The 14,325-nt window shown below is 45.8% G+C and overlaps 1 protein-coding gene across 5 annotated transcripts in view; it reads left to right on the top strand.

The window, feature by feature from the left end:
* The first annotated feature begins 4,321 nt into the window (after positions 1-4,321).
* PIP4K2A (phosphatidylinositol-5-phosphate 4-kinase type 2 alpha) overlaps positions 4,322-14,325 on the top strand; it is a 177,988-nt gene continuing 167,984 nt past the window's right edge. For 3 of the 5 annotated variants that reach the window (XM_005564793.4, XM_065520411.1, XM_005564792.4), the window contains exon 1: positions 4,322-4,747. In XM_005564793.4, the coding sequence (XP_005564850.1) occupies positions 4,604-4,747 (144 nt within the window). In that variant the 5' untranslated portion in view covers positions 4,322-4,603. Of the gene's footprint in view, positions 4,748-4,813; positions 5,007-5,649; positions 5,882-14,325 lie in introns of those variants that run through there. The other 2 variants (XM_045399685.2, XM_065520413.2) reach the window with 2 other exon arrangements.

Below are 14,325 nucleotides of genomic sequence, written 5' to 3'. Positions count from 1 at the left end.
CTTGGCCTGCCAAAGCTCTGGGATGACAGGCATGACCTAAGGTCATTTCTGTGACTCTAGAACTCTTGCATCACACACACCCTCCACAGACCACAAAGCTAATGTGAAAGGTTATTGGCAAAATCATTTAATGAGGTAGGAGATGGCTTGAGGCCAGGAGTTCAAGGCTGCAATGAGCTGTGATCTTGCCACTGCACTCCAGCCTGGGTGTCAGAGTGAAACCCTGTCTCAAAAAATTAAATTAAATAAACAAACAAATCATTTAATGATGTATTTGTGAATGGCATTGTGTTAGATGCCATTCAAAACATGTGAAATCACCAGAAATTCTGTCCTTTGAAAGGACAAGTCTCCTTATAACTATCTGCAAGTCCCCTCATAACTACCTAAAAATACCACACCACGCCGCTATCTGTTCCTCACATGGTGCTATTGGCCTCTGCACCCACCCACAGATTGCTGCTTTCCTAAGGAGGAGCCTCTCCTGACAACAGGTATCCATCTCTTCTTCCTCTAGGCTCATTCAGCACTCCGTCATCACTAAATTCAGTTTTTTGGCAGGTGCAGCAAGCCTGTTGTCTTGCATTATTAATATAAAATTAAGTATAATATAGCCATTATGAAACAAATAAATGCTATGGAAGCACTGAGGTGGAAGGATTAATTTGAATTAGGAGGATCAGGAAAGCATCAGGGAAGAGAGAATTTCTGAGTCTAATTGTTTTCAAGGGCAGGATCCAGTAAAGGAGTTTAGGTTGGGTGGTGGTGAAAAGCAATAATTGATGATGATGGCAAGCCTTCAAGCCTGGTCAATGAAAATTTGTTAAATAAAAGAACTTCCAGCTCGGGTAACTGAGTGATATGAATGCCATTTCCAACATAATACAAGAAATAAAGTAACTTGTGGGATGGGGAAAGATGTCAAACTTGGTTTTAAGTTTTTTTTTTTTTTTTGAGATAGGGTCTTGCTCTGTTGCCCAAGCTGGAGTGCAGTGGTGCAGTCACAGCTCACTGCAGCCTCAGTGATCCTCCTGCCTCAGCCTCCCAAGTAGCTGGAACCACAGGGTGCATATCACCACGTGCAGCTAATTTAATTTTTTTTTTTTTTTTTTTTTTTTTTTTGTAGAGATTAGATCTCACTATTATATCAAGGCTGCTCTTGAACTCCTAGGCTCAAGTGATTCTCCCACCTTGGTGTCCCAAAAGTGCTGGGATTACAGCCATCAGCCACCACGCCCAGATGGTTTTAGACACTTTTAAAAGATGCCTGTGGACAAATAATGTACAAATGTGCAACCAGGCACTTCTCTGAGGTCAGGGGAGAGTTTATGAGTTACTTGCAAGCACGCTACGTTTTCTATTGTGTTGTCTGGTTTACAAAGGGCTTTCATGGCCATTGTCTACCGTTGGTTTTGATTCTAACAAACATCCTATAAAGTAGGTAGGGCAGGATTATATTACCAGGTTCAAAATAGTTCCTAAAGTGACATTTGTGTCTGATGATACCTATCGTTAACATAAAGAACCCGAGGCTGGGAGAGGGTAAGTGATGTGCTCAAGTAAGTGGGAGAGCTACAGCTCAGTCCCGTGTTGTCTCACTAAAAATTTAGGTTTTGGGTTTTTTTTTAAACCACTAAGAGTAGTGATGGTTGATGCTGGAGAAGCAGATATCATTTTGGATGAAAGCAAGCAGGAAATTATTATGAGGGGACTTTGGGGGTAAACTTGTGTTTAAAAAACAGTCAAAGAAAGAATAGGAGCAAATGAAGGTGACTACATGACCTCCCCTTAACCCCTGAGGAGACTCAAGATTCTCAAGGGATAATGGCCTGTCATCCTTCATCTCCCTGATAGGACCAAGCAGTCTGCCAAGGGCACAGAAGGTATCTACTATATTTGAGTGGAGTGATAATGACAACAGACAACATACAGCAGGTCCTCAAATAATGTCATTTTGTTCAACGTTGTTTTGTTATAATGTTGATGAGAAAAGAAATGGATTTCGGGCCAGGACCACTGTTTGTATTTACAGGTTCTCCCCGTGTCTGCAAGAGTTTTCTTTGGGTACCCTAGTTTCCTCTCACATCTTAAAGACATTCATGTTCAGTTCATAGGCTTGTCTACATGGTATCAGTAGTTTTCTTTCTTTCTTTCTTTCTTTTTTTAAGAGATGGGGTCTCCATCTATCACCCAAGCTAGAGTGTAGTGGCATGATCCCAGCTCACTACACCTCCACTGTAGGTGGACTGCCTGGACTCAAGCAATCCACCTACCTCAGCCTCCTGAATAGCTGAGACTACAGGTGTGTACCACCATGTCTGGTTAATTTTTGTATTTATGGTAGAGATGGGATTTCACCATATTACTCAGGCTGGTCTCCAACTCCTGGGTTCAAGCAGTCCACCTGCCTCATGCCTCCCAAAGTGCTGGGACTACAGGCATGAACCACTGCCCCCTTCCTAAATGGTCCCAGTTTAAGTGAGAATAGGGGTATGTGTGTGGGGGTGGGTGTGTCTTGCAATAGAATGGCATTCTATCCAGGGATGGTTCCCACCTTTTGCCCACGCTGAGCTGCTGGGATAGGCTCCCAGTGTCTGTGACCTTGAACTGGAATAAATGAGTTGGAAAAATGAATAAATTCATGAAACAAATGACTCTAAAATAAAAATATGTAAGTGTACATTAATCATAAAAATGCATGACAATAAACAAGATAGGAGAGCACTCAGCTACCATATTTGTGATTGTTTTTGAATCTGATGGTAGCAGCAGGTCCTCCCGACAATTTTTGCTCTGCAAACACTTATTCCTTGATGTAACCCAGCACCACAGCAACCATCGCTCACTGACTCACCAGAAATTTGGCAAACCATTATCTTGTTTTTATCAATCTTTTAAAAATGTAGGTGGGCCAGGTGCAGTGGCTGGTGCCTGTATTCCCAGCACTTTAGGCTGAGGTGGGCAGATCCCTGAAGCCCAGGAGTTCAAGACCAGCCTGGGCAGCACAGTGAAAACCCATCTCTACCAAAAATACAAAGAGTTTATCCAGGCTCGGTGGTGCACACCTGTAGTCCCAACTACTGGGGAGTCTGAGGTGGCAGAATCACCTGAGTCTGGGGAAGTGGAGCCTGCAGTGAGCTGTGATTGCACCACTGCACCCCCAGCCTGAGTGACACAGCGAGACCCTATCTCAAGGGAAAAAATAAAAATAAAAAAGAGGTATAGCTCACATTTATTTTAATGTTTAATATTAGAAGTGTTTTGAGTCTTTACTTCGAAGTTCGGTGATGTTTTTGTGACCAGAAAGAAAGCTCTAGGAAGCTTTCTTTTTTATGTCAGCCTATGGCAAATTTGGTTTTGTTATATGGTGTTTTGCTTAAGGTGACAGTTTCCAAGAACCTATTCAGTGAGGACTGGAGGCCTGTGTCAGAGTAAATACATAGCACAGAATGACGACTGCAGGGACGATATGGGGGCAGCAGGGTTTTAGACATACTTGGAATGGCAGCTTCCTGAGGTAGGCCAGGTATTCTCAGCATAATAAGGGCTACATTTAGGTGTATCTGGAGGAAGACGGTGAAGATTTCCATGGACGGTCAGTGCACTGGAAAACAGGCAGGGATGGCAAGGACCATAGTGATGGATCGGAAGAAGGTGCACTTTAGGGCATGATTCTCCTGGTTAAGCCAATGACTCTCAATGAGGGTCCCAGGGTCCTGCCCCGGGCACGGAGTGGGTTGGCAGTGACAGCCCAGCCTATTAGGTGGGAGTCTCCCTCTTGAATGATTCCAGGAGGCCCATATCGAGGGTCTGAAAGGCCAGACCGTTAATGGCACAAAGGTATTAAGTTCATTTCAGGGACTGACCCGGCAACGTGCCCCGGTCCTTCCCCTCGGTGCTGGGAAGCCCTAGTCTCCTGTAGCATTTCACACCTGGCTGGGTCTCCTGACTCGTGGCGTGGGTGAGCGCGTGAGCCTCCCTCCTTCAGCTGATCGACACCTGGGGGCTCCTCTGCCCAACCTCCTCACTCTGTCCACCCTGTCCTCTCCCTCCTCGGGGAGCGGCAGGGGACGCCCGGCCGGGGTCCCCAGGTTCCCCGCTCGTAACCCGCGGCCTCCTCCGCGGGCCGGGAGCGAACGCCCGGAGCTCGCCCGCGCACAGGCGGCGGTCCGGCTGCAGCGAAGCCGGGGCGGGAGGGCACAGCCTAACGGTCCAGCTGCCGCGCCCCGCGCCCCGCGCCCCGCACCCAGTGCCCCGCCCGCGGCGCCGCAGCCACCTCCCGCCCGCCCGCCCCCTGCGTCATGACGCCGGCGCCCAACGCGGAAGCCGCTCGCGGCGCGCCGGGTCCAGCCGCGGGCTGAGCGCGGAGCCGCGGCGGGCGCGGGATACGGGCCGGGGCGCGAGCCGAGCGCAGCCTGCCGGGCCGAGCGGGCGGAGCGAGCCGAGCGGGGCCGAGCGCGCCGGCAGCGGCGGCGGGCGGAGCGGAGCGCGGCGCGCCGGGGCCGCCGCCGGGGGGATGCGGCTGCCTCCCCGGGCCGGGGTGTAGAGAGGGCGGGTCCCCGGCCTCGGGAGCGCGGCGGTGGAGGGGACATAGGAGGCGGCCATGGCGACCCCTGGCAACCTAGGGTCCTCCGTCCTGGCGAGCAAGACCAAGACCAAGAAGAAGCACTTCGTAGCGCAGAAAGTGAAGCTGTTTCGGGCCAGCGACCCGCTGCTCAGCGTCCTGATGTGGGGAGTAAACCACTCGGTAAGGGCTCGGCTGCGGCGCGCGGTCCCCTTCCTCCTCCTCCTCCTCTTCCTCCTCGTTCCCCTCCTCCTCCGGCTGCAGCTGCTGCGGGGCGGGGAGCCGGAGCCAGCCCCGGCCCTCCGGCTGTTCGCCTGCCTCGGAGCCCCCAGCCCCGCGGCGTCTGCCCCCAGCCCTCCGGGCCGCCCAGGCACCACTTGCGTCCCCTTTAGATCTAGGGCCAGGTGCGGGACGGGGGTCCCGTGTGCACGTGGATCTCACGGTGGGTGCCAGTGCCCCCCACAGTCCGCCCGCCTGCGGGTCGGTCCCCGCTGCCTGGGAGGTGGGAAGTTTGTGCGGGGCATGGCGCCGCCTCGGCTGTCAGCCCGGGCGGGAGCTGCTGGGGGCCGGGTCCCGGCGACCGCTGCCCGGTGTGGGGGCGGCGCGGCGCCCGCGTCCTCCGCCGGCGGGCAGGTGTACCTGTCCCGGGCTGGGCGCGTGCGAACCTCCCACTGGGACACTGGGGCGAGGATACCGGAGCGCGAGCAGATTTGGGGCAGCAGCTTTAGTGCTTAGGTCCTTTCTTTTTCCTTTAAAGGCAATATTACTGGGCACAAGTCGGCCTTTTGGCAAAGCAGCAGCCGATGTAAATATGGCTCTGGCGTCGGGCGGCATCCCTGCGCTTCTCCCGCATCGCCCTGCCGCTGTGCGGGCTGGAGAGCCCTTGGCGGGGAGTCTTCCTCCCTTCGTCGCCTCCCCCCACTTTGAGGAGTCGGGCAGAAGTCGCCTACTGCAGAAGGGCGGCCGGGGCAGGGACAGCAGGCGGGGGTCCCGGAGGGCGCGGGCGGAGGGGGTCCCGAGTTGGGCGCAGCCGCTGTGGGGGGTGTGGGAAAGGCTAGAGAAGAACGCGTGGAAAGGTTAGCGTCACGCACAGTCGGGGTTGGAGGATGCGCCGCTGCGGGCTATGCGGACTGCGGTTTGAGGGTCTGAAATAGCCTCCTGCTGATCTGACAGCGAGAAACTCCTGCAGTTTTAATCCACTTAGATAGGATCAGGAAACATGATCGGAGCTGTTGGCTCAGCCAGGAAAGTTTAAATGAGCTGTGAATTTTGACCATGACCTTAGTCACTGCAGTCACTTAGCATCTGGGGAAAAGTGTAAGTCCGCTTTCCCTGCTTTTAATTTCGATGGATGTCTATATGTCCTTTTCAGCGTAGTGGAAATGACAGAAAACCATGCTGGCTTTTTGAAAAAAACACACTCTCAATGTAGTGAAGTTGTTTAAAATGCCTAAAAGCATCGTTTTTGTATTTTTCTTCCCCAAGCTGCGTAGGGGGAAGGGCGAAACAGTATCAGGATCGATCGTGTTTGCATGGTGTGAGTGTTTTTGAAGAAGTTGAGAAGTGATTATTTTTATCCAGCTTAATGACTGATTCACTGAAGTTCATTGTAACTTCCTGACAACTTCTTTAGCTATTTGGGACTGTAAGTTGTTACAAGAGCATGCATTACTGCACCAAAAACTCCTCTCTCAAGTTTTATTACAGAAAATGAAATGCAGTTTTTCCTAGGTAATACGTTTACAATGTAGAGTTACGTATAATTTTGTTAAGCTTTTTTATTCTTTACGTTATTAGTTTTTGGGTCCCTTATTACTAGAATAGAAACTTATAATTTAAAAAAGGACGAATACTGTAGTGCTTACTCATATCATATTACTCATGTGCCTTTATCTCCTTTGGAGTTCTGGTGTTTTGGTCAGGAGAATGTTTCTGTCTCGGGGTTTAATTTAGTAAGGTGGTGTCAACAATATGCTGCCGAAAGAGAGTGTGCTTTCTGGGAACTCGTCTGAATTCCAGTTTGCCTTTAAAAATATTGTACTTGTGTATGTTTTACTGTAAAAACTTATGTTGCTACCTTACATTTATGAATTGCTACATTTGTTTTAGAGTTTCTTGCTAATTGGAAATATTTAACTAAAGTGCTTCGTAGTGTATGACTTGTAAATAGTACATTTGGTGTTATTTTTCTTTTGCTCTCAAGAGAAGTTAGCGATTCTAAGTATCCACAACCAGAGGAGTGAAGTTTCCATTTCATATAAATGTAAGCATGTTACTCACTCAACAGATACATATTGGGCACATACAGTGTTAGCTACTATGGGAAGGATTGCTAAAACACCTCTAATATTTTTGTCCAAATATCTTTATTTTGAGGGCTCTGAGTTGACATAAGAAAGGTCTGTTTCACAGCCTTCTTTTTCAAAATGTGTATTTTCTTTAGTATATTATTTTTGAAAAAAGAATGGAGGTGTAATATAAACATGAAATCTAAGCACTTAGATGCTGTGTATTTCTGGTTTGATTTCATTTTAGGTGACAGTGTCTGATATTAGGTAAATGTGTTACTAAGGTTTTATATGACCTTCTGTGCACCAAAGTTTATAGTATAATGTGAGAATAAATAACGTCAGCAGTCTTAAGAACAAACAAGCATGGTGTTGTATATGAGCATCTTCCGCGTCCTGTGGTAAAACGTTCATTGGATCTGCGCTTTAAATTTTTCTTAAACTCTTAACTGTTGACCTTGGGCATGTTAAGGTCAGGTTTTGGCATCAGTGTTTGCACCTGTGAACTGAGATTGTTTGGATGATTTCCAAGTCTAACTCAAGAGTCTGTGTTTTCAGTCTACTAGGTGCACAGTGTTATACTAGGATTTGTAGAATACTATATATAAAAGTTGTCTTACTATTATAACCTTCCAAATGCAGCAGCATTCAGGGAATTTTCAAGACCTTGACTAGAGGAGAAGGAAATCTATGGTGATTTTAAGAGACTGTGAACTAAGAGTTTGTTATATTGAATGTAGCTGAACTGCACTGCAGTCTATTAAGCCAAAGTCGATTTGATTGAAACATAACAACTTGCAATTAAGGTGAAAATGTTCAAGTCCATTGAGGTGGTAATGAAAATCTTGATTTGGGCAATGTTCATCGTCGGGAGTAAGCCTGCCATTGTGTGGTTAATTTGATATGTTACTGCTTTCTAACTTAAAATACCCATCAGTGAATGGATCAGTGCCAATTTTTAAGTATTTTAAGCAGAGAATATAACTGAATACATAAAGGAAAAGACTGAAGGCAGTTTTGTCTTGTTACATTTAGAATTAAACTAAAAATGATCAAGCAGTAAGCGTCTTAAGATGATATTTTAATAGTATGGGGAGCATGTTGAATGATATGAGCCAAGACTTATTTCAAATAGATATTCTAAAAGATTTTTATCCACAGTGAAATGTGAGCCTTTTAGAAATTAGTATTTTAAAACCTATTTAAATATCCAAAGGAAAACATTATCCATATAGAAAAATCTTAAAGCACATAAAACTTGTTTAAAATATATACTATTTAGAAGTAGCTAAGTATTGATGTTAGAGGCTTTTGGTTTAAAGCTGTAGAAGTTCAAATGAGCTTTGGCAAAAATGTCAGGTATTGAGGGGTTTGGGGGGCCTATCACAGTAGAAGGAAAGGCTGGTTATGGAACCATGTGAAGAGCTGGGTGCTTGAGTGTGTGGGTGTGTGAGTGCGTGGGACTTTTCTGTACCCTTTGGCTCAGTTCTCCTTCATAGCTGGCTGGTTCCTCCACAGAGCAGGGAATGAACGGTTCCTGTATTTCATATTTTGTCATTTCTGCTCTCCAAAAAGGGCTTCCTGTCTCTAATTCAGTTATAAAAATACCATGGAAGGATTCCATTTGGGATTGGTCTGGCTTTGGTCATTTGTGGCCATCCCTTGGACTAAACAGTTATAAAAACATGGCAGCGCTTGCCTGTTGGCGTTGGGGAAAGAACAGTCCCAGAGAGGGGAAAGGGCCTGCCAGGCAGTGTCAGGCAGGTCTCTGTCCTAGTAATAGAGCTGGATGGTTCTGGACATCCGTGCGTCCTTACTGTGGGGATCTGTAAGGGCCAGCCTGAGGAACACCGTGTGCTGTGTTGTGTGTGGACTGGAGAATGCATGGTGTCTTTGGTGGAGCATCAGTGGCTTTGATTGTATTCTCCGCAGGCTCTGGTTTTTGGAATAAAGACCATATTATTGGATGCATCATAATTTTTTTTTTTTTTTTAGGTTCATGGGTTTTTATTTGGGCACTGAAAGAAGATAAGGAAACTAAGTTTTAAAGTGATGTGAGTGACTGTGAAATGACTTTGACTGAATAGGACATAATAAGGCAATTACATTAAAATTAAAATTAGACATTAGATGAAATTCTTGAGTGGAACTCAGCTACCATTCATTCAAGAACTAGTCTCCTCAGACTATTTTTTTGTTCTTTTTAATCTTCAGAGGAAAGAAACACACCAAGCAGACATACAGAAAGTTTATTAGAGAAGTCATTTTATACTCCCTAAAACTTGGGATTATGACCAGAGAACAGAATACATTTTCCTCTCCATTTGTCAGATACTTTAGAGTGAACTCTAAGTATTTATAGTTAGTACTTAGTGTCACTTAGTACTTAGAGTTACTAAACTTCAGTACTCAGAATGATGCCCATGTCAGGTCAATAATTTCTATTTCCAGGGTATCCTGATCTGCTGTGCCTTTAGAAAGGTTGCCGGCAATAATTATAATAAACCACCAAAATCTTCTTTAAGTTGATTAGAAAATGCAGTCAACCAGAGTAATTAATTCTGCCAGCATAGCCTTCGAAATACAAATTTTGGAATTGAAGGGAATTGGTACAATTTGGCAAAAGTGGTTTGTGGTTGGACAGATGAGGTTCAAATGCTAACTTTGGCATTGATGGGCTTGAGCAGGTGATTTAGTCACTTGAGCCTCAATTTTTACATTCTTAAAATGGAGATAATGATTATGATTCACAGGGTTGAGGGTTAAATGAGATACTGTATTTAAGGCTTAGCACTGTAATTAGCACATCATAAGGATTCGGTAAATGATGCCTAAAAGTAATAAAGTTCAAATGCAGTTTGGATGGTGATATATTAAAAGAACCAGATCCCTGTTTCTCAAAATTTACGGTGCATATCAATCACTTGGGGACTTAAAAAAAAAAAAAAAGTCTGCTAAATTAGACTCTGCTGCTGGGCAAGTGGCTCATGCCTGTAATCCTAGCCGTGCATTGGGAGGCTGAGGCAGGAGGATCACTTGAGGCCAAGATTTTGAGACCAGCCTGGGCAGCATAGCAAGACCCTGTCTCTACAAAAAAATGTAAAAACTTAGATGGGCATGGTGGCACACACCTGTAGCCCGAATTCCTCAGGAGGCTGAGGTGGGAGGATCATCTGAGTCCAGGAGGTCCAGGCTGCAGGGAGCCATGTTTGTACAGTGTACTCTAGCTTGGGTGACAGATGGAGGCTCCAACTAAATAAGAAACAATACAAATTAAAATGCAGAGTCTAATTCAGCAGATCCAGTGAGGGTGCTGCCTGAGACTGCATTTATCATACTCTCTGGTGGTGCCGATGCTGCAGGTCCATAGGCTACGTAGCAGTGGAAGGAAGAACTTTGCCACTAAGGATCCCTCCCGCCAGCCCCAACTGTATGTGATGAGCCCTTAGAAGAATGGTGGCCCCATGATAGATTAGAAAATTTGGGAGAAGAAATTGTAGGTTGGAAAGGGAGACAAGCAATTTAGATTCAAGAATGTGGAATTGCAGGTGGTGGTGGGTGGATCCTGCGGTGACACTACCATGTGCGATGCTGGAAAGGTGTGATTGGAGCTTGGGAGCCACTAGGGCTGGGATAGACCATTGAGACCTGCGTGTACAGAATTGGTAAGTCACATCTCCACCACAGGAGCGGGGACACTGGGGACACTTGGCTTTGAGGGAAGGACCGAGGAAGAAGAAACAGGAAGAGGAAACAGAGGTGGGCAGAATTAGATGCTCCCAAGTGCTTGAGAGTCATGGCTGTGCTTGTGCTAAAGTGATTGGGGTTGGGGGCGGGTGTGAAAGCTTAAAGACTTAAGGAGCGAATGAGTGGAAGTAGAGGCAACTCCTCTTTTTTGGAAAGTAAGTAGAAGGAAGGTGAAAGATGCCATTTTGTTAGGAATACCTGGGTAGTTTCCTTGACTCCTCTCTTCGTTTCCTTCTCACTTCTGTCACTCCTAACCAGATTTGTTTCCCTCTTTCCTCGACTGATATTGAAACCCCCTAGCTTATTTCCCTGTATCTGCCTTTATCCTTATTTCTTTTCGTTTTTGTACCAGGGACTCCTATGGCAGTCCAGTGAAGGCCATAGACTCCTTTTCAGAATGAGGCTTTTAAAGGAATAAATGAAAATACAAAGGATATGTCCTACCAAGTTCAAGGATCCCTTTAATTCTATCCATGGACCACTTGGGAGTTCATTCGACCCCATTAAGAACCCTTCCAAGAATAAGATGGGGATAGTGTGGGGTGAGAAAGTAGGGGGAGCACGCAGCAGCCAGGAAGAATACTCTGGGGGGAACACGCATGGGCTGAATTGATTACCGCCTTGGTCACAGTGCCTAGTACTTGAGATTCACAGCTGTTCCCTTAGCCACTGAGCTGTGCTGCCTGGGCCAAGCTCAGGAGTCATTCATTGCTTTGAGTTCTTTTATTTTCTTAATTTTAAGAGCTGTTCTTGGATGGACAGAGTATTAGCTGTTAACACGGGAGAAAACTACTTGAAAAACTATATTTCCCTTTATAGAAAGAAACTCATTGTTAATGTTCAGAGCATGTAGGGTGAGAACCAATACATAATTTGTTTATGAAAAATGTTGTAGGGAGTTTTAAAACAGTAACTTACCTGCAGCTAAGCTTTGCAATTCTAAATGTTTATCGTTTTTCAGCTTCCTGGGCACAGTGATTAAGAGCTGTGGAGTCAGTGTTCGGTTGGCTATGTGACCTTGAACAAGTTATTTTGCCTCTCAGTTCCTTGTTTATAAAAGAAGGTAATAACAGTACCTACTTTGGAAGTTTGTTATATGGATTAAATAAATTTATACCTGTAAGATGCCTAAATAGTGCTGGCACATGGTAAGTTCTTAATATGCTAGCTGTCATTATTACTATTCTTTAAAATAGAGACAGGGTCTTGTTATGTTGGCCAGGCTGGTCTCAAACTTCTGGCCTCAAGCAATCCTCTCACCTCGGCCTCCCGAAGTGCTGGGATTAGAGGCTTGAGCTACCATGCCTATGCTATTTTTTTTAAATGTTTTAAATGCTAAGATGTAGCAAATTATCAGATTGTATGCTAAATCAGTGGTTACTTTATCCTGTTTCGTAGAACATCACCATTGTACTTGGCATCCTTGTGTATTTTTGAGTTATGAATTATCATTTTAGAGTTATCCTTGTGCCCTTGCTTTACTTTATCTATTTTGTTATGTTCTTTCTTGTATTTTTCACACTTCCACTAGCGATTAGGTTCTTTGAAGTGTCAGAAATCTAATTCACATTCATTAGTTGCAAGTTGTGTCAGCTATTGGCTTGATATTTCACCTTGTCTTTAAATATGGAGACACTGCAAGATGCTTCAGATGCAAAATGAATATATTGTGGACCTTGCCCTCAAATTGTGCATAACTACAGGGGACACAGACATAAAGTAAATATATGTATAAATAACTACAGTGTCTAGAATGCTGGGGGTGGAGGGTATTGAATAGACTGTGCCGAACATTGAGCAAAGGCATGAAGTCGGTGAAGGGTTTAGACAGGAGGCAATTTGGGAGAAGAGCATTTCAGGCAGAGGGGTCAGCTGGTGCAAAGGCCCTGAGGCTGGTGCTTGCTTGGCCTGTTACAGCAACTGCAGGAAAGCTGGCATGGCTGGAGCACAGCAAGAGGCGGGGATATAGTGGTTGGAGATGGGGCCAAGGTGCTAACCAGGACTGGATCATGATTACTTCTGCCTGGGGGACTTGGAGAAGCCTTGAGAGGAGGTAACAATGCGGAGGACCTTGAAGATTAAATAGAATCTCCCAGCTGCAGAAGATGGGTGATATGGTTCAGCTGTGTCCCCACTCAAATCTAATCTTGAATTGTACCCATAACCCCCAGGTGTTGTAGGTGGATCAGCTGGAGATAATTGAATCATGGGGCCGGTTTTCCCCATCCTATTCTCGTGATAGTGAGTTCTCACGAGACCTGGTGGCTTTAAATAAGGGGCGTCCCCTTCTGCCATGATTGTAAGTTTCTTGAGGTCTCCCCAGCCCTGCAGAACTGAGTCAGTTAAACCTCTTTCCTTTGTAAAGTACCCAGTCTTAGGAATGTCTTCATAGCAGCGTGAGAACAGACTAATACAGTGGGGAAAGGCGTATGCAGCCGAGGGTCTGACAGCCGGCAAAATCAAGCAGCGTGGAGAATGTAAGTAGTTGGCTTTGGCTGTGGCCACAGTGGCAGTACCCAGGAACATGTTACAGATGCAGAGCTTGGGCCTCTGCAGACCTAGTGGAGCAGAATGTACATTTTAACAAGACACAGTGATTGTCAGCATATTTAAGTCTGAGAAACATCCATCAGGGTAAATCTTTGGTTTCAAGCCCTGAGGTTCCTTAGATGTGCCTCAGGGGCTGGTGGGAGGGGACTGAGCAGGTGAGGGAATTTAGTCCTACCTCAGTTTCCTCCAGAACAGCCTTGTTTTTGTCCTCTCCTTTTTTTTTTTTTTTTTTTTTTTTAACTGGGGCACAGAATATAATATGTAAAGGGGTTAAAAAAGGTCCTGCAGCCAAGAAAATTGAAAACCACAGAGGAACATAATGGGAATGTCAGGAGATGGTTGAAAGAGTAGTTTGTTTGAAGCCACCTTTGAAGGACCAAGTGGTTGATGTTTGCCAGAGAAAAGTCAGCAGTTCTGACCAGGGTTACTTTAAAATTTGCCACAAATCTCAAATGACACTCGACCCGGAAGAGTTACTGCCTCCTTTAATATGTTCTGTACTCTCTGAAGTCATTTCTTCCTTGTCCCCTCTCCTTCAACTTCCACCTAGTGTCCTGTCCACCCGTCCTCCCTTCAGCATATAACCTCATTTAGAAAGCATTGATTGAACAAATAGAAGCCATCAGCTTTTGCTCTTCCCACCATCCCATTTAAATTTTGGACAGCTGGGTCTGTCAGTCTACAGCCATGCTGGAGGGGCTGCCCTGCCTGGTTTGGTAGCTGCTAGCCACATACGGCAATTTAAATTTCAGCTAATAAAACTTAAAATTCAGTTTCTCATATCAAGTGCTCACTAGCCACATGTGGTTAGTGGTTGCTGGATTGAATAGTGCAGAGAGAGACGATTCCCACCATTGCAGTACCTTCCACTGACATGGCTCACCGCTCTGGGGCCTCCCATCTTGAAAGCAGAATAAACTACAACAACAGAAGCTCTCCTTCACCCTTAGTCTCGCATTGTAGTGTCTTCTCAGGTTTTCTGTTCCTTTTTTTTTTTTTTCCTTGATAAGGTCTTGCTTTTTGGCCTGGGCTGGAGTGTATGGTGCGGTCACAGCTCACTGCTGCCTCAAACTCCTGGTCTCAAGCAGTCCTGCTTCAGATTACCTAAGTGCTGGGATTACAGGTGTTAGCAACCACACCTGCCCAGTTCCTTTTCATAGCAGGAGTGAAAGGCCT

This window comes from Macaca fascicularis, chromosome 9 (assembly GCF_037993035.2).
Source record: "Macaca fascicularis isolate 582-1 chromosome 9, T2T-MFA8v1.1".
Lineage (NCBI taxonomy): Eukaryota > Metazoa > Chordata > Mammalia > Primates > Cercopithecidae > Macaca > Macaca fascicularis.
The sequence above is the reverse complement of the archived record's forward strand: the minus strand, read 5'-3'. Positions and strand labels throughout refer to the sequence as shown.